This window comes from Mesoplodon densirostris, chromosome 4 (assembly GCF_025265405.1).
Source record: "Mesoplodon densirostris isolate mMesDen1 chromosome 4, mMesDen1 primary haplotype, whole genome shotgun sequence".
Taxonomy (NCBI): domain Eukaryota; kingdom Metazoa; phylum Chordata; class Mammalia; order Artiodactyla; family Ziphiidae; genus Mesoplodon; species Mesoplodon densirostris.
The window spans coordinates 129,898,752-129,926,222 of record NC_082664.1 but is presented as its reverse complement, the minus strand read 5'-3'; the positions used below and the strand labels follow the sequence as shown (position 1 = coordinate 129,926,222).

Sequence of the window (27,471 nt, the reverse complement as noted above, 5' to 3'; positions counted from 1 at the left end):
GACACAGAAGAACCTTGGAGAGAGAAGCTACTTAAGACAAATCTTTTATGGAAAAGCTCAGGGTAAAAATACAGCCAACTGGGAGACCAAAGAAATCCCTGTGCCTGGAGGAGAGCAGCGGGATTTGAAGGTAGCTCAGCCTGGAAACCATCACTACTGAACAAAGTGACAGAGAAAAGCGTCACCCATGGCTTCTGCTTACACCTCTGAGCACAAAACCGTCACCCTTAGCTCTTCATAGACAGCAGGCTTCTTCCTACTAAGAGGAGAGCAAAAGATTCATATTGATGTCCTAGGAAATGAAAACAGATACTATTTACAATTAGAGTCCCTCCCAGTGAGTAGAGACTGCAAACCCAGACAGAGGTGGTCCAGCCAGCACCACAAATGAAAATGCCAAAAGAGCTCTCCGCGTGACACCATGGTCAGCTAAAAGGAAAGAAATCCCTTTTAAGGAAGCTAATACGCTGCTTTTCTGCCAGGATTTTCAATTCCTCAGAACATAAGCCGAGCCACGGACTGCTGCACGTATGTCTGGGTCTGGGCTCCCCACCTCTTCAGAGCAGCAGCACCAGTTGTTGGCCAAAAATAAACACCATTCCTCAACCATATATGTCCACCAGCCCAGAGCTGGGGGGGTGGGGAGCAGCAGGAGGTAGGTCAGGTCCCTGGGCTCCAGCCGCACTCCGTAGCTGCTGTGCACCATGCACATCACCCAGCTCAACCGCGAGTGCCTCCTACACCTCTTCTCCTTTCTGGACAAGGACAGCAGGAAGAACCTTGCCAGGACCTGCCCCCAGCTCCAGGACGTGTTTGAGGACCCCGCACTCTGGCCCGTGCTGCACTTTCGTTCCCTCACAGAACTCAAGAAGGACAACTTCCTCCTGAGCCCGGCGCTCAGGAGCCTCTCCATCTGCTGGCACTCCAGCCGCGTGCAGGTGTGCAGCATCGAGGACTGGCTCAAGAGCGCCCTCCAGAGGAGCATCTGCAGCGGGCACGAGAGCCTAGTCAGTGATTTCCTCCTCCAGGTGTGCGACAGGTAGGCCGCCTCTGAGCAGCGCTGGCATCCAGAGCTCTGGGAGGCTTCCGGGGGTCAGGGAAGAGCAAATTACAAGAGCAAGATGGCTTTGCTTCAGGGAGCCTCAGACTAGGCCCAAGACAGACCCTCCAGGCCTGCCCACTGCGCAGTCCCCAGAAGATGGAGAAAATCCTGGGGGAAACGGGCACCAATCCTCCTCTTAGCTTCACAGGTCCTGGAGCTGCTTCGGCAAAGAGGACGAACTTGTCTTCAGCTGTCCCTGTGTTTCAGGCAGCTGTCCTCCGTGGCAGCCATTAAGTGCTGGGTGGGTCCAGCTGGGCCTTCACTTTCAAGGTCAGGCTCCAGGAAGAGGTTTCTAGATTCAGCAATCAGCTCACCCCTCCGATTTGCCCCTAGCAAGCAAACCCCAAGACCTGTGAAATGCGGCTGAGGAAGGAGAGTTAGGGTGCTCAGCTCTGGGTTAGCTAACCAAGCCAGGCTCCAGAAGTAGGGGTGGTGCTAATGGTTTCCTTATTAAAAACTCACTAATCTTCACGGTACCTGAAGGAGTTTCAAATGAGCAAACCAGAGCTCTTGACAGGTTGTGTGACTTGCCCCAGTCTAGGATTGCCAGATATTAGCAAATAAAACTTCAAAAGGCGCAGCTAAATCTGAATTTCAGATAGACGGAATAACTTTTTTGGTGTCTGTCCCACATACATCCTGTGTTTGACCTGTCAACCCCACAGAGGCTTAGCCATGGGTGAGATTCCCTTCACAGTCACAGCCTCCTGCCTAGAGCAGTCCCTGCAAGAAGAGACTCTCACTGAGACTTTACCAGTCCTGTCCTGCCTTTGAGGAAAGACACCCCCTTGTTTACTAACAAACTAGGTTCAGTCAGCTTGCTGCCACCCAAGTCTAACAGCTGCTATATTCTGGCAGCCCAACAAGGAATGGAAGGAAATAGTGTACTGGCCTCGCCCCACCTTTCTTTTTTTTTTAAGGCAAGAGAAGAAAACAGAAGATGGACTTGGGGCTGGTCCCTGGTGGGACCATGCCATTTTGATGAGCTTAACAAGGCTCAGAAATCAGACTGGAAGGCGATATGTATGGGGTGAAAGCTTGCCCCGAATCTGCTGCATTCTTGTTGTAGGGGAACCAGGTTTAATCCCCCAAACCAGCAAGGTGTCGACTGGACCTCCAAGGCCACTGTCTAGGTACAGCAACGGTCCCCAGCGTCACCAAAAAAGCAAAGGGCTCGGGGCTGAGTCCCCCAGTTCTGCTACTGTCCAACCATGTGACCCCAGCCCAAATATTTAAACACTTTCAACCTCATTTCTTTTTCTGTAAAATGGGATAAACTACCTTATCTCACATGCTGAAAGGATTAAATTGACACAGTAGCACTGGCACATAGTAGGTATTGGTAAGAATGCACCAAATCTAGATCTGGCAATCAGCTGGGGAGAGGGGTTGTGAGAGGAAAGCTGAGGATGGCTGGGCAGGGAAGGAGCTGGCTTTTTCTTTCTCTGGTTTCTTCCTACATCAGGATTATTTTAAAGGTTCTTAGAGGCAGGGATCATTTAACAGCCCTGGGGCTTAAACACCTACCTAATCCTTACCACCACCCTGAAAGTAACAGTTTCTCTGCCTGACAGATGAGGAGGTGGCCCAGCAAGGTTCAGACATTTGTCCTGGGTCAGACAGCAAATATGTCACAGGCAAGTCACTTGAGCTCCCTGAGCCAGTTTCCTCATTCATGAAATTGGGGGTGGAAGGTTGATATGAAGACTTAGGAAGTTGTGTGGACTTGGGAAGACAGGATGCACTCAGTGTGTGGATGTGGCCATGACCAGTCTGTTTTAGTTCCTCGCCTCCTTGCTCAGGGACAAGGGAGCTGAGCTGGCCCAGGCAGGTGCAGTCAAGGGGCAACGGGGGAGGCTGATGGGGAGAGGGAAACCCCCTGTGGCCCGACTCCAGCTCCCTCTGGCTACAGGAAGCCAAGGCCTGCACCCGAGACAGGTCCTTCTGGACTGGAAGCGGTCTGGTCCTGCTTGCTCCCAGGAAACATGGGATATGATAGCCTACAGAAGGTCCTGTACAGGTTCCAGACACCCTAAATCTCGCTTAATCATCACAACAACCCCACTGGTAGGCATTATTCCCTCCGCGCCACCCACCCCCAACACACACCCCCAGGTAAACTAAGGCTCAGCGAGTGATTTAATCAAGGTCATGGCGCAAATAAGCCAAGTCCAACTTTGCTCAAGATCTTTTCCCCCAGCAGATGTTGGTAAGGTTGGGGCAGAGGCCCCCCCTCTGTCAAAGCTTTCTGGACAAGCTACCTGTGTCCCTGACTGTACCCACCTCAGGCCTGGGTCTAGCTACCTCCGGATCCTGGCCTGTGACAGGTTGGCATCCCACTGTAGATGCAGTAACTGCCTCAGTCAACTGAGCTGAAACCAGGGCTCTAGAACTCAGAGCACTAGAACTCAGAGGCGTGCCCCATGGCCTCACGGGTTGGAATTGTGCGGTTGCTAGCCGCACGCTAGCACTCTAACTGCACCCTCCTCGGCCCCGGCCCGCGGTCGCCGCGTTCTCTCCGCAGGTGCCCCAACCTGGCATCCGTCACGCTGTCGGGCTGCGGCCACGTCACCGACGACTGCCTGGCGCGTCTGCTGCGCTCCTGCCCGCGCCTGCGCGCGCTGCGCCTGGAGAACTGCGCGCGCGTCACCAACCGCACGCTAACGGCCGTGGCGGCGCACGGGCGGGCGCTGCAGACGCTGCACGTGGACTTCTGCCGCAACGTGAGCGCGGCCGGCCTGCGCCGCCTGCGCGCCGCGTGCCCGCGCCTGACTCTGCGCGCCGAGCACAGCGCGGCCATGATCCCCGATCAGCCCCAGCGTGGCCTGCGTTCGCCCGGCGCTGCCCTCCGCAAGCAGCTTCTTCGCTAAGCCGGCCGGGCCGTGGCTGGGACACCGGCCCTGGGCCTCCGGGCGGGAGGAGTGACCTGCATTGAACAACAGCCCCTAGACAGCCGCCACATCCTCAGCCAAGACGGGGATACGAGCGCCTCCCCCACATTACGATTTTATACATTGGCTGAGTGCAAGATTTGATGGCCAGATGCTTGAAAAACACTCGGGTGTTTCTCACTAAACACCAGCACCCTTCCCTGTCTCCCGTAAGCACCCGGTTCTCCGCCTGGCGCTGCGCGGGAGCCCTTAGCCCATACTCCCCGGCTAAGGTTGCAGTTGGTGGGGAGGCGTGGCCGCTCGGAGCTACCCGGGGGCGCGTCTCCGTGCTGCACCAGCGGGAGGAGGGGAGGCACCCCGGGCGCCGGGCGCTAGAGAGCCATCGAACGGGTTTACCTAGAGGCTTTGCTCCGCGCCCACCCCAGCCCGCTAGCCTTTCATCTGGCAGACGCATTCCTAGCAGTGACTGCAGACGCGATTTTAGAAAATTCGCTTGTTGCTGTGATTCATAAACTGGATTGTTATCCTTATTTTCTACCGTTCTCCCATCATAAAGGGAAACAATCATAAAGGGAAACAATCATTGGAAAAACCCCAAGTAAAGACATAAAAACAAAAGCATCAGACCTGGTTAAATCCTTGGTTAACGAAGCCATTAAAAGGCAATGCAAAGTTAAATTTTTACCTGCTATATTTGCTGAACGTGGGCGCACGCCTGGAGTTCAACTTCAGGGCTTTAGTCACTGGTGCCCCACGTTTAGCCACCAAAGGAAGGGCTCTCAGCCATCCTGCAGCCTCCTGGTTCTAGGTACACGGGGAAACTTTGGGGAAATGGGGAAAGGAGGGAGAATGGTGTAGTGGGTGATACTCACACCCTGGCTCCTCCCATCACCAGCTGAGATCAAGGCCCTTTAACCACCTGAGGCCAGGTGTTTCTTCTTTGTGAAAGGGGCTCTTGATGCCTACTCACGTTGTTGGGCTGCACGCCACAGGCCTACAAGGCCTGCGCTTGTCCAGCTTTAAGACTGAAGGAAGAGCCCAGAGTCAGCAGCAGAGACATCAATGGTTTAATGGATGCGAGAATCTTACATGTCTGAAGCAAGGTCCTGGAGCGACGCCCCACTGTGTGCAGCTGATGGTGGGCAGGACATGGTGGCAGTCTTCACTTGGCTGGGGGGGAGGGGAGATTACCAGTTATAGGGGAATTGATGTCAGGTGAGCTCATTAGTTACGAGGGAAACCAATGGAACGGCACATCCCTCCCCACCCCTTTGATAAGAACAGCTTCAGCTGGGGCCTGGGACAAGAACAAAGGAAGATCAGTCATGTGTGTAAGGTGAAACAGGCACTGGTCAGGCAGGGGATGTACAGAGAGCAAGAGAACAGCCACCTTGAGAGGCCTGACCATACACATGGGTTCCTTAATTCGTTGCTCCAATATTGGGGAAACAGCAAGGAAAAAAAGACATTCTCATGGAGCTTATGTTTTAGTGGGGGAAGAGATAGTAAGTAATTGGTGTATAAGAAGATAAGTACTGGGGAAGAGGGAAAATACAGGATAAGAGGATATTTGGGAATTGCTGGAAAGGAAAAAGCAACTTAAAAGAGGTTGACCAATGTAAGCCCCATTGAGAAGGAGGCATTTGAGAAAGGAAGTGGGGGAGAGAACGGTGCAGCGTCTGGAGGAAAATATTCCAGACAAGAGGGAACAGCCTCCAGCGCAAAGGCCCCAGATTAGGAGCATGGCTGGTGTGTTATGGCTGGAACAGAGTGAGTGAGAAGGAAAGGTAAGCAGGAGAGGTGATGAGAAAAATAAGGGATAAGAGGGGCCTCACCCAGGCCTCAGAGGTTATGAGGATAAAACGAGAGCTGGAGATCGCCCACTCAGGCCACCTCCAGCAGGTCCCAGGGCCCCAGGAAGATGATGGTGAAGGCTCAGAGGGGCTGAAATTTCTCTAGGCAGAGCCTGTGGGCAGGCAAACAGCACCCTACCTCGCCCAAACCCCTCAAGGGACTGCCGAAGGCCTCAGTTGCTGCCCCTGGGCCCCTGGTTAGACCATCCCTTAGCCCAGAAACCGGTAACCGCACTGACCCTGGACTGGCATACTTCCTCATCCCTGTGTGGGGAAAGCCAGCCCTGCCAGGCCACCAGCTGCAGTGGAATGCGAGGACCTACTACTAGCCTGTGAGACCTAGGCGTCCTCTGGGTGATTTTCTAGTTTACCCACCCTTGCTCTGAACTCTGGAGAGAGGCTTTGCAGGAAATTAATTTTTCAGCCACTACTGCAAACAATGTTGAAAGAAAGCTCAGGCTTCCAGGGACTTAAATGTTTGTTTAAAACAGAGCCACTTAAACCCCATGGCTTTGCCTTCATCATCTCTGATAAGTCCCAATTCCCAGAGGTCTTGTTTGCCCTAAGTTGGTGCTTTAGTCTGGGGAAAAACAGGACCCTGGTTTCTAGCTCTCTTCTGACCAAGGGCAGGTCAGCCCTCTTCACACCTCAGCTTTCTTACCTGTATATTGGGATAGCTAGAGAATCTTGCTTGCAAAGTTCTCTTAAGGGTTATGAGACTGTGTTTGTAAAGCAACCAAAGGTTACTGTATATTCAGCTGGAAAGCGGGTAACCTACATTCCCCCGAGGTTCCTTTTCCCACAGAAGCTCTTTTATAAATGAGGGTCAAGTTCCCCTTGATGCCTAGTAAACCCTCACGTACCAAGACTAGTGATCACAGAACGAAAGCTGTGCTGACAGTTGTGTCCGGTGTTGTTTCGAGGGCTCCAATTAGGCCCTGCCCCCTGCACAGGACCTTTGGGTCCCTGAGCCCAGGCCCATCTGAGGTACTCCTGGAAGGCAGGCACTACTCTCCACCCTGCCTTCTAACAGTCCCTGTTCATTCACATCACCAGGCCCTGAGCAAAGGCACTGGACAGAACACAGTGCCCTGACTTAATCTAAAAACAGCTTTCAAGGTCTTCTCTCAGATTTGCATAGAACGAGGGGCACTGCATGCTTAATTAATCCACCAACTCATTCATCTCACAAACATTTACTGGGTATTGGGCATGGGCTGGGCCAGGTCCTACCTCAAGGGAGTCACTCTAGTCAGAAGACATGCAGCTGGCGTTGAGGGGGTTTTGGGTGCTCTCCCAGCTCTGCCAGCCGTAACTTCTGACAAGTTATGACTCCTCGGAGCCTCCATTTCTCTATTTGTAAAATAGGACCCGTACACTCTCTGTGACACCGCTGAGTTTTTGCCTAATTGTGTACTGCCTGGAAGGCAGAGGGTAGGGAAAGGCATCCTCACATCCACAGGGGCTAGAAAAGCCAAGTGCCCAGCAGAACCCACAAGAAGCAACACTTGATGGAGGACACAGCCTTTGAGCCGAGACTGGAGGACTGACCCCAGCTCCCATAAAGTTGGTATCAGCAGCAGGCACAGCTCAGGAAGACAGGAAGCCCAATGCATGTCCAGAGAAGGGCGAGCTGGGGGAGATGGGAGCCTGACCCAGAGCCACTTGGAAATGGCTTGGGGATTATCTGTGCCCTCACAGCCTCCATTAAACACACCACAGACTTTGCCCCGCTCCTGAATGCTAACTCTTTTCACTCTCGGTTTTGGCCAAGGCAGCCAAAGTGAAAGCTAGTGGGAGGGTGCAGAACCTCAGCACTGGGGCAGGACAGTGCCCCCTAGTGGGGGGCTGGCCCCAGTCACCACATCATACTGGCTAGTCGGCTGACCCTCAGCGCCAGCAGAGGCTGGGGCCACATGCTCTGAAGTCAGGGGCTCCAGATTGCTCCCTAGGAAGCAGAGCCTGCTGGGGGGTAAATTGTGCTCTGAGGCTTGTCTTAACAGGGACACATTGGCCTGTTTTGGCACAGGCTGAATGTTTGCAGGGGGCTGACTGAGCCCCCTTAACTCCACCACTGGCATGCTGACAGGAAGCCAGGACTCGCAGCTCTCGTCTGCAAGTACCTGTGATCCAGCACTTCCCCTCTCCTGACCTCGAATTCTTGGTCTGTAAAGGGAGAGATCATCTGATGCCTTAGTTCTAGGATTCCTCCAGCTCTGGGATTCAATGCCCAAGACTTGCTTTTTGCTAAAAACCGAGCTCACTACATATAGGTTTCATCTCGCTGGCAGTGCTGGGCAAAGGCCACGAAGCTGAGAGGCCCAGAAAAAAGCTGCACCTTGAAAGGGCCTTTAAGGAAATCTAAAGGCTAGGGGCTCAAAGTTTCTTGAGACTTTTTAAGGGTGATAAAAATTGCAAGGATTTGTTAACTGAATGAGTCTAGCAAAGAAAAAAAAAAAGGCCTAAGCCTCTATGGGGATTGAAAGTGAACTATGCGGGGGGTGGGGGGTGAAAATAGCTGCACTAGGCTCATTTCAGCTCCTCACATCAGGGACTCACACCTCCTCCTCTCTCCCAGAGCTTCAAAAGTTCAGAGAACGAAGAAAAATGACAGGTTTCCAGCAAAGAAATGGCATCTGTTATAAAACCAAGGTGTCTGTGCAGGTCTTCCTCGCAGAGTTAGGCCTCCTGAGAAGCCACCCGTTAGGCCTGAAAGGTGGGGCCTGAGCATCAGCCTGCTGCGGGTGCCCTTCCCCCTGAGTCCAGAGGGAACTGGGGCAGCAGAGCCCAGAGCCTCATGAAGGTCAAGGCCTTCCTGTGATTTAAAACAGTCTGAGACTGCAGACGTAGCCTTCAGCTCGGCACACCCTCAGCCCAGCCCACCAAAGAGGGAAGAGCTACTTGTCACGGGGAGCCAGCCCAGAAGGCCCGAAGAGACTCCTTTTGGCACTGTCCAGGATCTCAGCAGCACACAGAGGCCGTTCTTCGCTGAGAGAAGTTCCCTCCTGGCCCTGAGGCCCGGACAGTGCCTTCCCAACCCCCAAGTGACTGCTTCAAGCACAAAGACCTTCACCACTGCTTCTGACTGAGCTCTCAGATCAAGTATTAAAGGCTCAGAACCCCCTGGGGGTCCCCAGAAGCTGTGGTCTCCTTCTGAGACACAATGCCAACACAATCTTAGCCAACAAAACCACACCTTCCTTCCAATTTCTCTTCACAAACACACACCTTTTACCTTCCTGGTGGAAAACAAGTGCCTGTAAGGCTCTCTGTCTGGCACCTCATTTGAGCAGGCTGTCAGCCTTGACCTTGTCCATGAAGTACACTGGAAGTAGCGTGTGGCATGAACTTGTAGTGGATGAAAGAGAGAAGCCACCCAAAGGCTGTGCCCTCTCCCTGTTCCCACTCGCAGAGCCTTCACAGCTGCTCTCCAGATAGCCCTTTCTCCCAGGACCACATGCTCATTCTGACATGCCTGAGCAAATGAACACATTGCCCAGTGCCTTCAAGGTCTGGGTTTAAGCACCAAGGGTGTAACCCCTTCCCCAGTCCCCTGCACAATTCCCCACCATCATTCAAGGACATAAAAGCCACGCATTAGTTCTCAAATTAATCCACACATTCACATGGTCACTCATTCATGTATGCTAAGTGCCCACTTGGCTGCCCTTCCAGGGTAGATGACATGTTATTGTAAACGGCCCCGCTCTTTAATTCCATCACTGGATCCGCTGGCTCCTCAAAGGGCGGTGGGGGTGGGCAGTCAGAACTATATCACTTTAGTTAGTTTCCTCCTTGCCTAGTAGAGCTGCATCCCGTACCAGGTATCCTGGGGCTGTTCAAGAAAGGCTCCTATTAGCATATTACACTTTAAGCCAGCTACGGAGAAGGAGGAAGCATAGTGCTAAAGGATGGACACAGGGACCCTGTAGTGAGGGAACACAGTGAGAGACCAAGGATGACAGAACCAATGAAAACAAGAGCTTTCACCTCAGGGGGCTGCTATACCCATGTGGCCCTCTGCTCTGTCATTTCCAAGCAAAGCCCAGTGTGAAGGAATGTTTCTGATGAGTCAAAAAGCTGTCAGAGTGAAAGTAGTCTGAAAGCTCATTCTCTCTTCATCAAAGCTCCAATAACAAAAGCAGCCCATGCACTGATTCCTGAATTGGCTTTATTTCTCTGCATAAGGAACCCTGCACAGGCAATTCAAATTAAAACAAAATAAATATATGAATATTCATGTAAAACTGTCCTTTCTAATGAACAATTATACACAATGTACAATTTCATGTTCACTGGGTGGGTTTACAAAAATGTACCATTCCCAACTAAAAATGCACCGAAATGGTTCCATGCAAACTTATCAAAAGTGACCACAAATATGGAGGGAAAAACCTGACTTAGAGCACTTTGTCTTTTTTTTGTACAATCACAGAAAAATAAAAACATCTAATTTCTTTGTTACATTTAGAGTAACTAAATGTGGCCACTGTTTATAATGTCGGTTTATGTTCCTAAAACATCTATTAGTTACCATAAAAGTGTATCAGCATTAAGTTGGAAGTGAGCATTATTGAGAAGAAGGAGGGGCGACGGCACCCTGGGTGGTCAGTAGTCAGTGTCGGAGCCCTCAGCGTTGTCCACGTTTCGCGAGAGCATGTAGTTGTCCATGTCGATTGAGCGGCAGTTGTTGATGGCGTAGCGCAGGCGCTCAGCCATGACCAGCTGGCTGGAGTAGGGCGGCAGTCTCAGCTGGAAGAAGCAGGTCTGTGAGGTAGGCAGACTGTCGTAAGGCTGTGGAGAGAGAGACCCAGAGCCGTGACTGCAGCACTGGGGTATCATGGGGGGAGCAGGGCTGCTCATCACCACCACCCCCAAAGTCAGGAAAGCACTTCTCCCTGCCTTCAGGTGGGCTCCACGGACATGACTGACTGCACGGCCACCTGGAGAGCAAGCAGAGACTTGGCAGTGGCAGGAAGAGTGCAGGCTCTGGTGTCCTGTGGCCATCTAGCTTTTGGCGAAGATGCTTCTTTCCTCTCCTCACTCCTCCAAAGCCCTCACGTGTGAAATGAGAATGAGCCCTGACTGGCAAGGGTTACCTGGTAGAACACACTTCGCACAGTGCCTGCCACGGAGTAGGAGTGCAACAGAGTTTGTTCCCTTTCACCAAGAGGCTGCAAACTTGAAGCTGCTGCAGGGATTTCCCCAACAGAGCCAGTGAAATGGAAGGAACAACTGTAAGGGAGTCACCACACTCCTCCTCCCCTCACCGTCCTCCTAGTGAGCACTCTGCCATCCTTCACCTGCCATGGCCACCAGCACACCGCTCAGATGAGGAAGGAGCACTTACTGAAATCCCAGCCCAGCCCTTTAACCGATGGTGATGCAGTCGTTTAAAATGATAATTATGAAGATTAGCAGCAAAACAGAAAAGTGCTGGAGATAGACTGTGAGGTGGAAAAAGCAGAATACAAAATTCTAAATGCGTCACGCAAAAATGTATATGCTTGAGGAATTACACAAAGGTGAAAGGTGAAAATGGCTACCACTAGGAGGGACAGGAATCCTGTCCCTCCCTGCAAACACTGTCCTGCCTTGCAAACACAACTATTTCCCAAACTATCTGTAATGATAATGATATACACTGTTTTTATGATTGTTTTAAAAAGTAGTTTTAAAAAAAGAACCTGCCCTCTCCTTCTCGTTGAACTCCTTGAAACCAGCCCTCCTCCTCCTCCTCGGAACTCGACATCAGGTGAGTGCATTTCTAAGAGGTGGGAGATGGAGGGCCCAGAAGCGCAGCTGTACCAGAGCCAGTGATGAATGCAGAAAAACCTCAACCCACAAAGACATTAAAGGGGAATGTCAACAGGTGGCTCTGATTTGGAAACTAGAGAAATGGTTTAAAAGTCACAAAGGAGAGACCCATAGTGGTCAGTTTTCTGAGGCTAAAACCCCCCAGGCAGGGGATTAATAGTGGATTAACTCCTGGGATGGCAGGGTAGCCCAGGACAGATACAAGGCAAGGCTCTTTTCCAGAGCTGAATAGAAGCAAACCATTTCCTCCTCCCCATCTTTCTCTGAAGCAACAAAACAGATTTACAACTTACAGTTTCTGGCAAGTCACATCGAAAATTTACAGAAAGCCTCTTTTCATAGCCTTTCCTGTGCATGGCCTCTCCAGCAAGCCCAGGAGTGGAGCCCAGGTAGGCAGCCATAGGAGGCAGCAGGGGAGGGATGGCTTTGACTACAGCAACTTTCAAGGGGGTAGTTATAGGAAAAACAGCAGAAAGGCAGATACTGAAACCTGATGAAACTGGTAGGATGGGCCCTTGAGTGAGGAGGTCCTACCTTCCTTACTGTTTCCGGAATAAACACCATGGGCCCTGCTCAGGGGACTGCCCAGCTCACGGCGGGTGGAGGAGGAGAAAGAGGGAACACAGACACGTCTAACTTAATGTTGGGTTCGAGGAGTGTACCAACTGTCCAGGAGATGGATATAAGAAGATCTAAGTTTGCCTGGAGGAATAGTCAGGAGGCATAGGAAAGCATCCAGGAGGGCTTTCTGGAGGAGATGACATTGGTATTGGGCGTAAATGGTGAGTAATTGCTTGCCAGGCATAGATGGAAAAAGATGGGAGGAGAACTTACTAAAGCAGCGGGAACAGCCTGCACAAAGGCACAGACATTTAAAAACAGTGTGACCTTAGGAGTTCCCTGGTGGCTTAGTGATTAAGATCCCAGGCTTTCACTGCCGTGGCCTGGGTTCAATCCCTGGTTGGGGAACTGAGATCCCGCAAGCCATGTGGTGCAGCCAAAAAAAAACCTCCCAAAACAAAAAAAACCCCAAAATAAAAAACAGTGTGGTCTGTCAGGAGAAAGGCAAGCAGCCCATGATGGCCAGAACATAATAAGCATCAAGAGGTGATATCAGAAGGCGGGGCAGAGGCCAGACTGTGGAGGTGCTGAACACTGCTAAGGTGGCTGGCGTTTATCCTGGAGTCAACACAAGGGGCCGTTGAATGGTGTGAAAGGAAAACAGTGACGTGGATAGAGGGGTGCTTGAGAAAGATGACTCTGGCAGCAGTGTGCATTTAAGCCTCTAAGCCCTTTTATTCCTAAGCCATCTGTCAAAACAGCAGCTGGGCTGGAGCTCTGCAGCAGGGACCTTTCATCAGGCTGCAGGGAAGCTGCACTGCCTGCTCCGTAATGCACACCACGCACGTAGCCACAGAGCACGTTATTGCTGCTCCCTGTGTCTTCACGTTCCTTGTGGAGCATGTGTACCAGTTAATGGTTAGTATCTTCATGAAAACAAATAAACAAGACTGTGTCCCAGTGCAGAAGTCACACAATGAAAAAAGCATAGGAAATATGAGGCAGAGGCAACATGATGACCCTTCTGCCAAGCTTAGCTTTCATTCAGGAAGCTACTGGAAGATTCAGTGAAGGTTGCTGGTTGTAGTGTGCTTCCTACATCCATTTAGGACTTTTAAAAAAATTAATTTATTTATTTTTAATTTAATTAATTTATTTATTTATGGCTATGTTGGGTCTTCGTTTCTGTGCAAGGGTTATCTCTAGCTGTGGCAAGCGGGGGCCACTCTTCATCGTGGTGCGCGGGCCTCTCACTATTGCGGCCTCTCTTGTTGTGGAGCACAGGCTCCAGACGTGCAGGCTCAGTAATTGTGGCTCACGGGCCCAGTTGCTCCGTGGCATGTGGGATCTTCCCAGACCAGGGCTCGAACCCCTGTCCCCTGCATCAACCACTGTGCCACCAGGGAAGCCCCATTTAGGGCTTCTTAAAATTGAAGTTATGTGATGTTTCTAAACAAGTTTTTTGTGCTTGATTTTTTTTAAAAATCTGGAAATTCCAAGCATTAAGCCTGAATTGGCAGGCCTACTTGAAGCCCAACATGCAAGCATCAGGGAAGCAATAAAGGCACACATTACCAAGGAAGAAAAAATATCTTACTTACTCTATCAACCTTCATGATCTGAAATCTCTGAGAAATATCAGCAGTGTTGGCTGGTAGTCGAGATCTTCCAGACACAAACCTCATGAAAAGCACCCGCTCCTCGTTGGAGAACTCCTCCAGCGTGTGCCAGAACCACTGCACCAGCTGATGCTGCTCATCCACCTCCCGGTACCGCACCACTTTCTTCAAGACTTCTACAGAGATCTCGGGCATCCCACACACCATCTGCTCCAGCTGCTTTGCTGTGAGGAGGGACAGCAGCGGCACGGGGACGATCCAGGACATCCCTTCTCGGACGGCAGCCACCTGCTCCCAGGAGAGGTTGTTCATTCAACGTGTGCGCATAGACTGAGCACCCATGGTGGACCCAATTGGGCCGGGCACCTCGTGCGTGCTCATCTCCTCCCAGGCCCTCTACTTGTCCCTCAGAACTGGCATGACTGCACACGGCCCAACCTCCTTGCCTCTGACCCTATGTTAGAACTTCTCCCTGCCTGTAGGACTCATACACTCCTTCCTGACCCAGTTCAAGTCAATCCAGGAGCCCACCTTCCCTGCCCCACAAAATCCCAGCCCACTGGGGCCTTCCCTAGTGCCAACCACACTCGTACTAATCACACACGGCCATGGGCTGTTAAACTGTGCTATGTGGGATATTTCGTCTTCTCATCAGGGTAAGAAGCTCTTGGAGGATGTGTCTAGAGCTTCTACTGTTTTCGTAATTTATATTTTCTTTTGAAAACAGTTATATCCTTCCTGTAAAAATCATTTGTGCTGATTGTAAAAGACAAAGAAAAGTACAAAGAAGAAAGTAAAACTGCGAAATCCTTTTGTAGGAAGGCTGCAAAAAGGACAGAAAATTTGATCAGGAGATGGGTTCTATATCCGAGCTCCACCACTTCTTTTACGTTAATTTTCTGATCTGAAAAATAAGGTAAATAATTGCTGCTCCCATGATTATGACAGGTATTTTAAATGAGTCTGTGTGACTGGGCAGTTAGCCCATGTTAGCACAGTGCAGAAAACAGGTCAGTCAGGGAATGCCGAAGGGGTGCTGCCAGAGGCTGCCACACAGTCTGTTTGGCAAAACCCCTCCAAGGCTGTGCAGTATTGTGTACTCTACACACAGACCCATCACTGTTCCAGGTTTGTTTCATAAATAACTTCTCCACTCTTGGCCAATTCAAAACCATCTACCGCAAACAAGACCAAACCAGAGAACCTGAACAGGAGCCACAACTCGAGGAAGGCCCTGGAGTTATGATTGCACAAGGTTGTCATGCCCAGGGCTAAGGAACGGAGTGGCAGTGAGGGCATTCTCTACTGACAGTAAAGGGAATACCCCAGCCAAAGTCTGCCAAAAAACAAGCTGTTTGCCTGGTAGAATACAAACCAAAAGCTGTCTGGAAAAAAAAAGGCTGAGGTGCAGGGATGGCTGCTTGGGTCGGGGACAACTGGGGAGAGCTATGGGAAGAATACGGGGTTCTAAGAGACAAGGAGGAAGTGAAAGAGGAAGATGGCCTTGTTACCAAGAAAGCAACAAAGCCAGGGCAGAGCACAGCTGATGGAGAGCAGGTCAATCTGACCTTCATAGGAAAGGCCAGCACAAGAGCCTGGACACCACAGTTAAACCTGGTCTGCGATCCTGGCTTTGCCTTGGGCACATCACTTCACTTCTCTGGACTCCATGCATTCATTTGTGAAATGGTGATAGTAATTTCTATCTCTCAGAGTAACTATGTGAAAAACCGCACATGCGGGTACCTGGTACCACATCTGGCATGCAGAAAGTGATCAGGAAATTTTGGGTCAGTTATTCAGTCCGTAAGGAGTAAACATATTCAAGAACTAGAGAAAACCCTAAGCCCTGGCTGTGTGTAAACAACACTGCTGACAGGATCCACCCTTACTAAGCTAAAGGGTATAGTTTTCTGACTAGACTTGGCCCAAAGTCAGAGTCAAAGAAGGAACCAGGAGTGAAGGGTGTAGAATATATACACTTCAAATTACTACACAGCCTCAGAGCCTGCATCCAGCTCCTGAGAAGAACCCAACATATTCTGCAAATAAGGTATTACTGAAGTGGCTATGAAGGATTGTATAACCAAAACCACCACTTTTGGACACAATATTCACTTCTATGGTCACTCACCACACTCCCATCATTTATTAAATGCTTACTACATATCAGCATAGAACAAGACTATATAAGTTATATATATGAAATACATTTTTCATTTTTCATTCAATGTCTCACACACTAATTGAAGAAAAAAGACCCAAACTCTGCAGCCTAATTCTTAGACCACAACACAGAAGTACGTGATATCTTGAGGAATTTCTAGGTAACAAAAAAGATATGTACAGACCTGGAGGAAAGTTTGTCCAGAGAGGAGATGCATTCTCAGCTGGGGCTTGAAGGACTGCAGCAGGAGGGGGAAAGAAGCACTCACGTGGGATTGCAAGGCCAGTGTTTATGGGTTCATTCACATGGACCCTGACTGACCAAGCTGGAGTGGGACACTGGGTTGGGGGGCAGTAAGAAATGAAGACAAACAGGACAGAGGACGAGTGAGAGTGAGAAGGCAGGTTCTGAAGGCCTGGGGGTGGGCTTGGCCTCAATCCTACCAGTGACCACTTCAGGGCTCACCTAAGGCCTTGAGTGAGGAGACAGCAGGCCCTGAGATTACGCCTGAAAAGCCTCTGAAAAGGGACTGAAATATACTGGGTCGGCCAAAAGGTCTTCCTTCCATAACATCGTATGGAACAACAAGAACGAACGTTTTGGCCAACTCAATAGATACTGATTAATCAACACAGTGAATTCATATGCCCAAATTCAGTAAAAACCAGACAGCTCCTGTTTGGAGACAAATGCAAACATTCATAAGCACCTCCCAAAGTGTTTCATCTCACCTGTCGGTCCATTTCATGAAGTCGATACTCAATGGCCCTCTCCACATACTCCTTCCTATTAGAAAACGTGAGTGGGATACTATTTCCACCAGGGATTATAGGAACCATTTTGCCATCAGCGCTCTGGCCAACAAAAGAATCAAGAGGAATCATCTGAGAGTAGAAGAAAAAGAATTTTTACTCCATGGTAGAAATGACCACAAAATGTACGTTACACACAAATACAGAAAAACATTAACAATATCAAAAATTTTAAGGATGAAAACAAGACAACTGAGGTAACTGATCAGGCTACTTGATCAGCAGAGAGTGCTGACTCATCTGGTTGTAATTAAAATTGAGGTTGAATCTCTCTGCCTCCAAATCAGGTTTGATGAACTCTGGTCATCCCAGGCCTCCCTCTCCACCTGGGTTCTCTCTGTCCTGCACTCTAGCAGGCAGAGAATGGATTAAAGGGGAAGGAGCAGAAGCTGGGTGCTGGAGCTGACTCTCTTAGCAGTTATTTAAACTGCTGGGTTGAGCTGCTAAGCACAGCAATGGCATATGGCATGGGTCAGCCAGATAGCAAATGGAAGGCCATACCTGAGCTTTACACAGAAAAATTCTAGTCAACACCAACAGAAACATGAACCAGCCAGGATTTACCTCATGGAAACTCTCCTCGGTAATCCCACTGTCTTCAATGTGAAGAATGCTGTTGAGAGTCTGCACGTAGAGCAGATCCACCTCCTCCAGGTCTTCCAGGGTGAGTGGGACGCAGCACAGCTGCTTCCACACCAGAGGGGCTAAGTGGAGGTCCAGAGGCTTCTTTGTGCGAATGGCAACCCCCATTAAAATTCCCAAGAACTTAAACTGCATTAAGTGTTCATCAAGGCAGGCAGAAGGGTTAAAAAGGAACCTGCAGAATTAAAGGAACTATTTCAAACAAGGTTGTCCTCATTTTTATTAGAAATAAGTTATCAAACAGCTATAGCATTAGTCTAGACCTGTGCTGTCCAATATGGCAGTCATTAGCCACATGTGGCTATTTAAATTAATTAAGTAAAATCTAAAATTCAGTTCTTCAGCTCCTATAACCACGTTTCAGGTGCTCAATAGCCACATATGGCCTATCGCTATTTTTCTGGACAGCACAGGGACCATATTTTGAATTATTTTTAGAAGAACCATAAGAGGGTAAGTGAATGATCTATTAGTCCTTAAGCTACCTGCTCAAGGGTGCCCTATTTCCTAAAATCATTTCATTTATCATTTACAAGTCCATGAAGCAGGATCCAAAATTGAAAATTTGACAAGGAATAATACATAATTGCAAATATTAACTGCTGTGATTGGATAGCATATCAAAGGTTTTTAATGAATTTTAATTCATTGAGGGAAGGCCACGTAGGCCTTCAGAAACACAAAAGAAGTCTGGTTTCAATACGAAGTCTGCACTTCCTCTAACCCTCTATATTATCATTGAGTTGGTCTCATAATAAATAACAAGTCATGATGTAAGTGTCTGTTTCCTATGTGTGAAAAGAGAACAGTAACAGTTCCTACTCCTTAGAGCTATCATGAGGATTCAATGGGATAATCCATGTAAAACACTTAGTACAGTGCCTGGCATATAGTAAGCACTCAATAAATTTGAGTTATTATTATAGACATTCAATAACACTTGCTGACTGCCCTTACCTGTCCCTATTGTAACCCACTTCTGCGGTAGCATTGGGAGAGGGTATAAGAAGGTCAACAATACCAGTTTCAAGTTCCTGTAGAAGAAAGAAAAACAAGTTCTTAGAAATGATAATCAAATGCATCAAGAAAATGAAACAATTAACATTAAAAATCATACTGAAAAGAGAATATTGAGGAATTTACAATGCTATATGACAACCAGCCATCTCTATAATTATTTTTGTGGTTGTAATTTAAAATGAATTTAGGAGACTCCCCCATGTGCAGAACTAAGATGAAAAAGTCAATCCAGGGCACAAGTTGGGGTACCTGTGAGCAGGGTACAGTGATATTCAAATAAACTTAGTAAATGATAGCCAAGTATTATTTTACTTACAGGATTTATCAGAAAAATCCTGATACTAGGCAAAGCTGGAAGGGTCAGAGATGACCTGGAAGCAAAGCTGCCACTGTAGATCTTAAAATATGAACTAGTTCAAACTCTTTTAAATTAATTAATTAATTAATTAATTCTTGGCCACGATGGGCTTTTGTTGCTGCACATGGGCTTTCTCTAGTTGTGGCAAGCGGGAGCTACTCTCCGTTGCGGTGCACGGGCTTCTCATTGTGTGGCTTCTCTTGCTGCAGAGCATGGGCTCTAGGTGTGCAGGCTTCAGTAGTTGCGGCACACAGGCCCTAGAGAATACAGGCTTCAGCAGCTGCGGCACGTGGGCTCAGTAGTTGTGGCTCGCGGGCCCTAGAGTACAGGCTCAGTAGTTGTGGTGCATGGGCTTAGTTGCTCTGTGGCATGTGGGATCTTCCCGGACCAGGGCTCGAACCCATGTCCCCCTGCATTGGCAGGCAGATTCTTAACCACTGCGCCACCAGGGAAGCCCAAGTTCAAACTCTTAAGACTTGTTTTTCTAATTTCTGCCAGTAGCCTGGCAGTTCTACTTTGTTCTAAAAGCACCAAAATAAATGGGAGCACATGGGTGGTCCTGGATTTGTCTGTTACATAAGTGTAAATATGTGTCATTGTTTCCTCTGCCAGTGTTACACAGCACAACAGATGGTGAGTCATTGGTAGGATGGCGAAGCACTGGCACTTACTTAGTAAGGTATCTTCACAAAGCATTTCACAAACCTTTGCGATAATTCGCTTATACATCATTAACAGCATAACTTTATGTAAGGATTACAAATGCATCCTTGCTTACATTTATAAAAACATGCCAGAGTAATCACTGGAAACAGTAAAACAGCCAACACCTGAGTGGACAACTCAGCAGGGGACACAGCATGAATATACCTGGCACATCTCTGTGATCGTGTCATCGAACACTCCTCCAGCATCATCAGCCCCTTCTCCAACCAGCTTAACCTTCCAGGCTCGGGATGGCAGACGGAGGTCTGATGCATTCAGTTTAACTACTTGTCTTGCTATTTGAACAAAGATGGGCTTACACTTCCTTCCTCTTTAAAATAAAGGGAAAACATAATGAAATACAATGCTCTCAAATCACCACAAAAGTCACTTGAAGATATTTTCCTAGCAGTGAATGAACAGGCCAGCTTAACAACAGCCAAACACTGTGCTAGGCCCACTGTAACCACACTGGCTACTGATGTAAAATACTATTACTATCCTACTTCACAAATGAGGAAGCTAAGGCTTACTCACAGAGGTCAGTTAGTAATAAGTCCATCTCAAAAAATGCTAGTTAATGAAACATATACACATATACATAATATGCTAACCTGGTTGATATCCTCTTTACAGTAATTTGAGGTCCATAATTTTTGCCTTGAACCATGGTTTTTCCTATAGAGCGCACCATCGGGAGGGTGTAGACTCTTGGGGCTAACAAAGGTCGGAGCTGTCCCTGCACAATGCCCCATGTTCCAGCATTATAATGAGACGTACTATTCTGTAACAGAAAGTAAGCTTAGCAGAAATGGTACAATCTAAGGCCTAAAAGAAATAACACATCTCACTTTTACAAATGCACTTTAAAAGCATAAATCTGGGTATTAGCCATTATTAGCAACTTTTTCAAAATATTTTTTCTGGTAAAGTATGATTATTATTTTTAAAAACTTAGAAAATACAGAAAAGGACACACACACAAGCACACAAATAAAATCATCCATAATCCTATCATATGGAGATGGCCCCATTAACACTTTCATCTATCTCCTTCTAGTTTCCTTCCTTTTCACATTTTTGAGATCATACTATTTATACAATTTTCCACTGCTTTTCTCGCCTCACTTTATATCATAAACATTTCTCTCACTAATTACAACAGGTTGCTGACACTCTTGTTTAGTGCTGCACAGTATTCTGTTGCCTGGTTGATTATCTATTTCTAACAATGATTTCTCAAATCTCTCATATACCATGACTGGTTACCCAAAGGATTTTTGACTAACAGTTTTACAAACTAACACACATTTTGGCAGGCATGCCTACACATTAAACAAACAAACAAACATAGTCAGCTTGCTTTCTTCCTAAATTATCAGACTGTTCTACAAGGACAATGAAATCAGCCAAATTTACTTTATCTCCCCCACCTACCCCTCCACAGGGTATGCTCATTTGTAAGCTCATTTGTAAGGAGAGCAAGAAGTCTCCAAAATTTCTCAGACTCACTTACATAAGCACCTTGACTGTGGTGCTAACACCTTTGTGTGCTTAAGTTTTAAAATCATATTCTGGAGTTCGTAGAAAATACATGCTTAGCCATTAGCCATTCATACTTCCTTGAACTTTGGACAAATCGAAACACAGAAGGAAGACCACTGTGTGTTCAACAGCATGATAATCTATATCTGGACTGTCCTTAATCCAGCAATAAAATGGGAACAGAATTGCCTTTTCTACATCTCTTGGGTGCTGAGAGTAAAAAGCATTAGCCACGGAAGAATTTTCTGAAGGCTGAGAAAGAGGCCCTGGGACCTGGTAAGCACATCACAGGCACTGCTTTCCAAGCCACCATTTTACCTGATTGTTGGGGCTGAGGTTCAGTAGCCTCCAGGATGAGTACATGAGGTCAGAGAAGTGGTAAAGCAGCCGGAGCCTGGCCCTCGCGGTGTGAATGCTCACCTCCCTCAGCGCCCCATACTGGGGGGGCACTGCATCGGGCAGGCCCAGCTGCAGAGGCACTGACACACCTGCCCAGAACACAAATGCACACTTGTAAAGGAAAATGCATTGTTTTCATCATGTTTAGTGTTTTGAAAAATTTCAAACACACACGGAAGTTGCAAGTATATAATGAACACCCATTCCCACCACTTAAATCTTACAATTAATATTTTGCTATATATGCTTTATCACTTATTTATCAATTCCTCTATTCACCATCCATTCATCTTAATTTTTTGATGCACCTGTGTTGGTTTGTAAAACATCTTTTTAATTTATCATTATGGAAACTTGTTTTTTTTTTCTCCTTTAATTTAGTTACCCATTTAACTATGGGACTTAAACAGTTCCTGCACAAAAAAACTCCCAAAACAAAAAAACCCAAATTCATTCTTTCATATTCAACAATTGTCTTCTTCATAATAACACAAGGTGTGGGCCAGGACCAGGTAGGCAGTTCTGGAAAATGGAAATGGGCAACTCAGCAGAGCCACCTCCCACACTTACTAGGGATCTGACAGAAAGTGACCATGACAGAATGAAAGATATGAGTAGATGATTCAGGAAGGCTTTATACTGCAAGAATAAGAGCTCTGCAGAAGCAAAAACTACAAGGACTGTATCCATGGTTATCATCTTATAGAAACACACAAAAGACTAAGAACAAGATACTCAACTTGAGTTTCCTGCAAATAAAGATCTGTACAGCTCAATTCTCAGAGGTATTTTCCTACTATTAGTTAAAGCTAACATTTACTGAGTACTTTTATGTGCCTGGCACTGTTCTAAGAGCTTCACATGAATTGATTCATTTACTCCTACAGTTCTTCACAATAGGTGCTATTCTTACCCTCGTTTTGCAGACAAGGAAACTGAGCCTCAGGGTCACTCAGCTCCTAAGTGGAGGAGCCAGGATTGAACCTGAGCAATGTGGTTCCTGAGTCTGAACCTTCAGCCACCATGCTGTATGGTCTCTGTCCTGAAGTGGAAGGGAAATCCCACTGGAAGCTAAAGAGGCCCCTGAGTACCTGAAATTGTCAGTGGGCTGGCAGCACTGCTCATTCTGGGCTCTGTTAACCAGAAACCATCTCCTGCTTGTTTGGAATCTACTTGGCAGCCCTACCTTGCTCTCTCAGGGTATGTAAGAGAAAACAATCTCGATGGGGAGTTTTTACCAAGGACCTGTGGCTAAAAGTAGAGGGCTTCACAAAAAGGGATGAGAATATGGAGCTCTCAGGCACAAGGTCACTTCAGGAAGTTCTAGTGCCTCAGATACCAGAGGATGGTTTTAGAAAGGACTTGAGGGCCTGGGGAAGAAATAGACCAAATATGAAGAAATGCATAAGGATAAGTATCATACTTAAGGCAATGGTTACATTTGTGGGGAACAGAAGATGGATCCGATCAGGTAGAGTACACAGTAGGGTGTTAGGTACACAAATATGCATTTTATTTTCTTTATATCTTTTTGTAGACCTATGAGGATTTCATAATAAATTAAAAGCAAAACATACAAAAGGTAGAAACAGCCCATCAGAAACAGAAACAGTCCTGCTATATACACTGGAGTAAAATGGCAACAATTTTTTTTGTTTTTCTGCTGTGCCAGTGTATAGACAACATCATGTTTCAAATGGCTGACTAGGGTGAAGAATTTGACAAGTCGTCTCCGGGCTTTTCATCTTTATTCTTTAACAGCATGGCTTAGAAAGCTACAGTTCATCACTACTATATATAAAAAATACTTTATTGCTATTCCAAAATTATAAATTTTGCTTGCCTAAGTGATACATTTTTTTCTTTTGGGGAGCAGAGAGGGACTGCTATGTAATGAAGTCTGCAGGAGAATTGCCTGCTCTCAAAGTATTTGCAGTACTGTAGTACAAAGAATGCTTTGGTTGTGTGGGGGAAGGTTTGATGGTTTCAGAATGGTGCCTGGATGCAGTGTGAAGCTGGCAAGCAAACAGTGCAGCTGGGGACTGCTGAAAGAGAGGCTGCAGGAGCATGGATATTTCATCCCTCACCTGGTGCTCTTGGTGGGACAGGTGGCGCTGTCCACGCAGCACTGTGGCAGCGACCGGCCGAGATCTGCCGAACGTTTTTCCCTTGCAGAACTGTTACCAGGGTTGGTTCTCGAACGTGGTTGGTGTGGCCTAAGCCAAGCTGGAAATAAATTACAAATACACAGAGATTCAATTAGGAAGAGGAAGAGAGGAAGTCACGATGATAAAATTTGTCTTGGATGGTAGCAGATATAAATAAGTTACTATCTGTACCAAGCAATGGCATCAAAATAATGAAATTAATTCTGATTTTCTCTATCAGAATGATCCTCAGAGCTTATACTATCTCCTAAAAACTAAGCTGTAACAAGGCCATTCCAAATCTAGCAGACGAGTCTTAATGACTGAAAACATCTTTGAACTCCACTTCTAAGAGGAAATAAATTCTTGCAAGTTAAAAAAAAAAAACCAGAATGATCTATAGAGCTTTTACTTAGAACACACTGATTTCTTGACTTTTAACATGGACTGCCTGTGTAACAGTAAAGAAACAATTATAAAAACATACACAGAAGCAGATTCTCAACTCCGGATCTCTGTTCTTGGGGTCTGACTAGGACACCCAGTGTTTCAGTGGCTGAGCACCTCAACATCAGCAGGCAGGATCATGGCAAGGCCCTGCCAGGGACCTTCCAAAGGTGTCTCAACATCAACTCTCTTCTCATTAAGATAATGTGCAACCACAGTGTTGAGCAGCTTCCCCATCTGTTAATATAGTGATGAGGACACCACAGAGCTACTGTGAGTAATACTGGACCTTGAACTTGAGGGTCGTTGGCTCTAGGGGCAGCTAGATGTAGAGAGGATTTACAGAGGAAGGAGATGTCGTTCGCATGTGGAGCTGAAAGCCACTGTAGTAGCAGGCCTCTCAGACCTGCCCCACCGAAGTGTGTCCCTTCTCCACATACAGGATAGGCTGAACACATCAACCTCTTGAGTCTTTTCTCAGCCTCTCAGAGGCTCAGTTTACTACTCTACGTAATGGGAGTGACAAGACTTCCTGAACAAACACAAACATACTTTGTACACTGTCATATTATAAAATATAGAAGTACTGGGCTTCCCTGGTGGCTCAGTGGTTGAGAGTCCGCCTGCCGATGCGGGGGACACGGGTTCGTGCCCCGGTCCGAGAAGATCCCACATGCTGTGGAGCGGCTGGGCCCGTGAGCCATGGCCGCTGAGCCTGCGCGTCCAGAGCCTGTGCTCCGCAACGGGAGGGGCCACAACAGTGAGAGGCCCGCGTACCGCAAAAAAAAAAAAAAAAAAAAAATCTATCTATCTATAGAGAGAGAAGTATTGTTGTTTCATCCTTTCCATTGTCCAGATCAACTGATGCTCCTAGTACCTAACCTCTTTTATTACTGTAGTGAAAATGTTGATTAATCGTGATAGTAGCAAATATTGAATACTTATAAAGTGCTGTTTACTATGTGCTAGGCACTTCTCAGTGTGTGCAGACACACATATATATTCAGCTAATCCCCTTAACCACTTTACTGTACTGCCAGATTTTTTTTAAACCATGATATAACACTTACTAGACCATAATCAAGAGACAGAGATGCACAACTGGACTCCAGATAATCAGCCCCATAGCAAAGTGACGTGCTTGAGGTCTTGTGTAGATATTCCGAGTTTCTAGCTTATCCCTTTGCCAAATGAAGAATGTTGTCAGATTTCTAGAACATGACAGAGCAGCAAGCGAGATAAATATTTACCTGCCCCTCTGAATTGCTCCCCCAGGCATACACATCTCCAGTTGATGCCAAAGCAAGTGTGTGTTCAGCTCCAACTGCCACATCTTCGATGACCACTCCAGCTAGGACAGGGATTTGCTGTGGTCGATTGTGATTGCGAGCACGCCCTTCTGGCAAGCCTATCAAGCGATCTGAAAAAATAGCAAGAGGACATTTATGGATGGCACACCACAGTCCTTTTATATTTCCTGATGAGTCATTTAATGTCTATGGTGGTATGGCAATGACATACATAACTCATTGGGGCAAAAGCTACATAACTCATTGGGGCAAAAGCTGCTTTGCCAGTAAGGTATACCGGATTCTGAGTGAATTAAGTTTAAAACTGTTTCTCTGCAAAATGTCACAATTTCCTTTTTCATAAAAATAAATAAAATTTAATTTAAAATTAGTAGCTTATTTCAAACCAAAGGCACCTCTAGTATCCTCATACTTGAGAGGACTGGCACATAATTCACAGAGGCCCTAAAGTTCTTGCATTCTAAGAAAAGACATCATGCAACCTGTCCTATCCTCAGATTTCCAGCCAACTTCTCCCCTTATCTTTGCTGCCAAACTTCTACAAAGTGCAGGCCAGTCCCTGTTGCTTCACATGCTGTAGGCCTGTTTGGCTTGGCCACCTTCTGCAGCCTAACTTGCACTCTCACCACTGCACTGAAACTGTACTCTCAAAAGCCATGAATAGCTCCTAACTGCCTACACTGCAGCAGCCTCTTCTCCAGCTCTAGCCCATGGAGCTCCACTTCACCTTCTGATAATGTGGCCTCAGCTCCTTCTGCCCCTCAGAGACTCTGCACTGTCCTGGCTCCCCAACTACCTCTCTCTCCACTCCTTTCAAAGCCAGCTCTCCCATGCTCACCTGCCCTTTACTCACATTCCCTAGAGTTTTACCCTCTACTTTTTTCATGCCATATTCTCTCCCTGGGTTTCCTAGAGCCTATTAATATGGCTTTAACTATACCATTAGGAATTATGCAAACCTACATCTCCATAAACAATCTCTCTGGAGTTCCAGATCCAAATCCCCAGTAACTTGCTAGACTTCTCCATACATGTAGTCTAGAGTATACGGCCCCAATTCAATATGACTAAAACTAAGCTCCTTATCTCTTTCACCAGAACCAACTCCCTGTCCTCAGCAGCGCCCATGTTCTTTCAAGACTAGAAACTTCAATCACAGCTCACTTCTTCCTCCTTCTTCCTCACACATTCTTCAGTCACTACAACTTGCAAAAAAGTTCCATTTACAAAGCTGAATATATTGCCACGGAATCCCACTGTGGATGCTTAGATTTTGAACTTACTCAAGATTTGAATCCCAAATGCCTGTGAATTCCTAAGACCTGGACCCCCAGTCCCTGCAAGGGCTGGGAAGTGAGGCAGGATCCAGAGGAGCTCTGGTGGTCAAGGCAGTGTTTGTGGTAGCAGGGCAGAGGCAGCAGAGAGGAAGAGAAGGGCTTTGGCAGGAACTCTTCTGGCAAGAAGGAAGGCTCTGGCACGAGGGGCCATCAATGGGGAGGAGAGTTTGTCCTTACAACAAGTATCATGAAAGTGGAGCAGGAAAGTAGCTAGTGAATGAAGGTTGTGTGGCCAATCATCACCCAGAATGAAAAATGACTCAGTTTAAGCACTTTCTATACAGCTGGAAGGCAAATGTTTCTGTAATACATGTGTGCACAAAATAAGCAATATAATTAATGCCTGGAAAATGCCCTACCTTGACCAAAGGTATACACATGACCATCTTTGGTCAATGCAACAGAAAACTGAGTTCCACACGCAACCTTTTTTATTCCAATTCCACAAAGGACATCAACTTTCTGCAAAATAAAAGTGTAAGGCACATAATTTAAAAAGGAAAATAAAAACACTCGAATTTGCCTACTGGCATGTATAAACTCAAGGATTATCTTCCAATAAAAATACTAATAGTCACTTCCTTGTTTTCAGCCATATCCACACTCCTAAATGTTATTTTCTCATACTGCTCTGCAAACTACCTGAATTTGGGCGAGTATTGTAGAGGGTAGGGGATGTTTAACTAAAATCCCCAGGACCCCATGTGAAGTGGAAACATTCCTCTGGGCAACAGAAACC

At 47.2% G+C, this 27,471-nt stretch overlaps 2 protein-coding genes across 8 annotated transcripts in view; one reads left to right on the top strand and one right to left on the bottom strand.

The window, feature by feature from the left end:
• Nucleotides 1–704: 704 nt before the first annotated feature.
• On the top strand, nt 705–3,972 carry FBXL22 (F-box and leucine rich repeat protein 22). The gene is made up of 2 exons (XM_060095257.1): nt 705–1,039; nt 3,627–3,972. Exons 1-2 carry the CDS (start codon nt 705–707, stop codon nt 3,970–3,972), a joined length of 681 nt encoding a protein of 226 aa, XP_059951240.1.
• Nucleotides 3,973–10,003: 6,031 nt separating this feature from the next.
• HERC1 (HECT and RLD domain containing E3 ubiquitin protein ligase family member 1) overlaps nt 10,004–27,471 on the bottom strand; it is a 220,482-nt gene continuing 203,014 nt past the window's right edge. For all 7 annotated transcript variants that reach the window (XM_060097204.1, XM_060097205.1, XM_060097207.1 and 4 more), the window contains exons 69-79: nt 27,092–27,194; nt 25,336–25,505; nt 23,579–23,717; nt 21,411–21,580; nt 20,162–20,331; nt 19,713–19,878; nt 18,422–18,498; nt 17,387–17,639; nt 16,742–16,894; nt 13,826–14,131; nt 10,004–10,640 (exon numbers count right to left, since the gene is read on the bottom strand). In XM_060097204.1, coding sequence (XP_059953187.1) covers nt 10,455–10,640; nt 13,826–14,131; nt 16,742–16,894; nt 17,387–17,639; nt 18,422–18,498; nt 19,713–19,878; nt 20,162–20,331; nt 21,411–21,580; nt 23,579–23,717; nt 25,336–25,505; nt 27,092–27,194 — 1,893 coding nt within the window. In that variant the 3' untranslated portion in view covers nt 10,004–10,454. The remainder of the gene's footprint in view (nt 10,641–13,825; nt 14,132–16,741; nt 16,895–17,386; nt 17,640–18,421; nt 18,499–19,712; nt 19,879–20,161; nt 20,332–21,410; nt 21,581–23,578; nt 23,718–25,335; nt 25,506–27,091; nt 27,195–27,471) is intronic.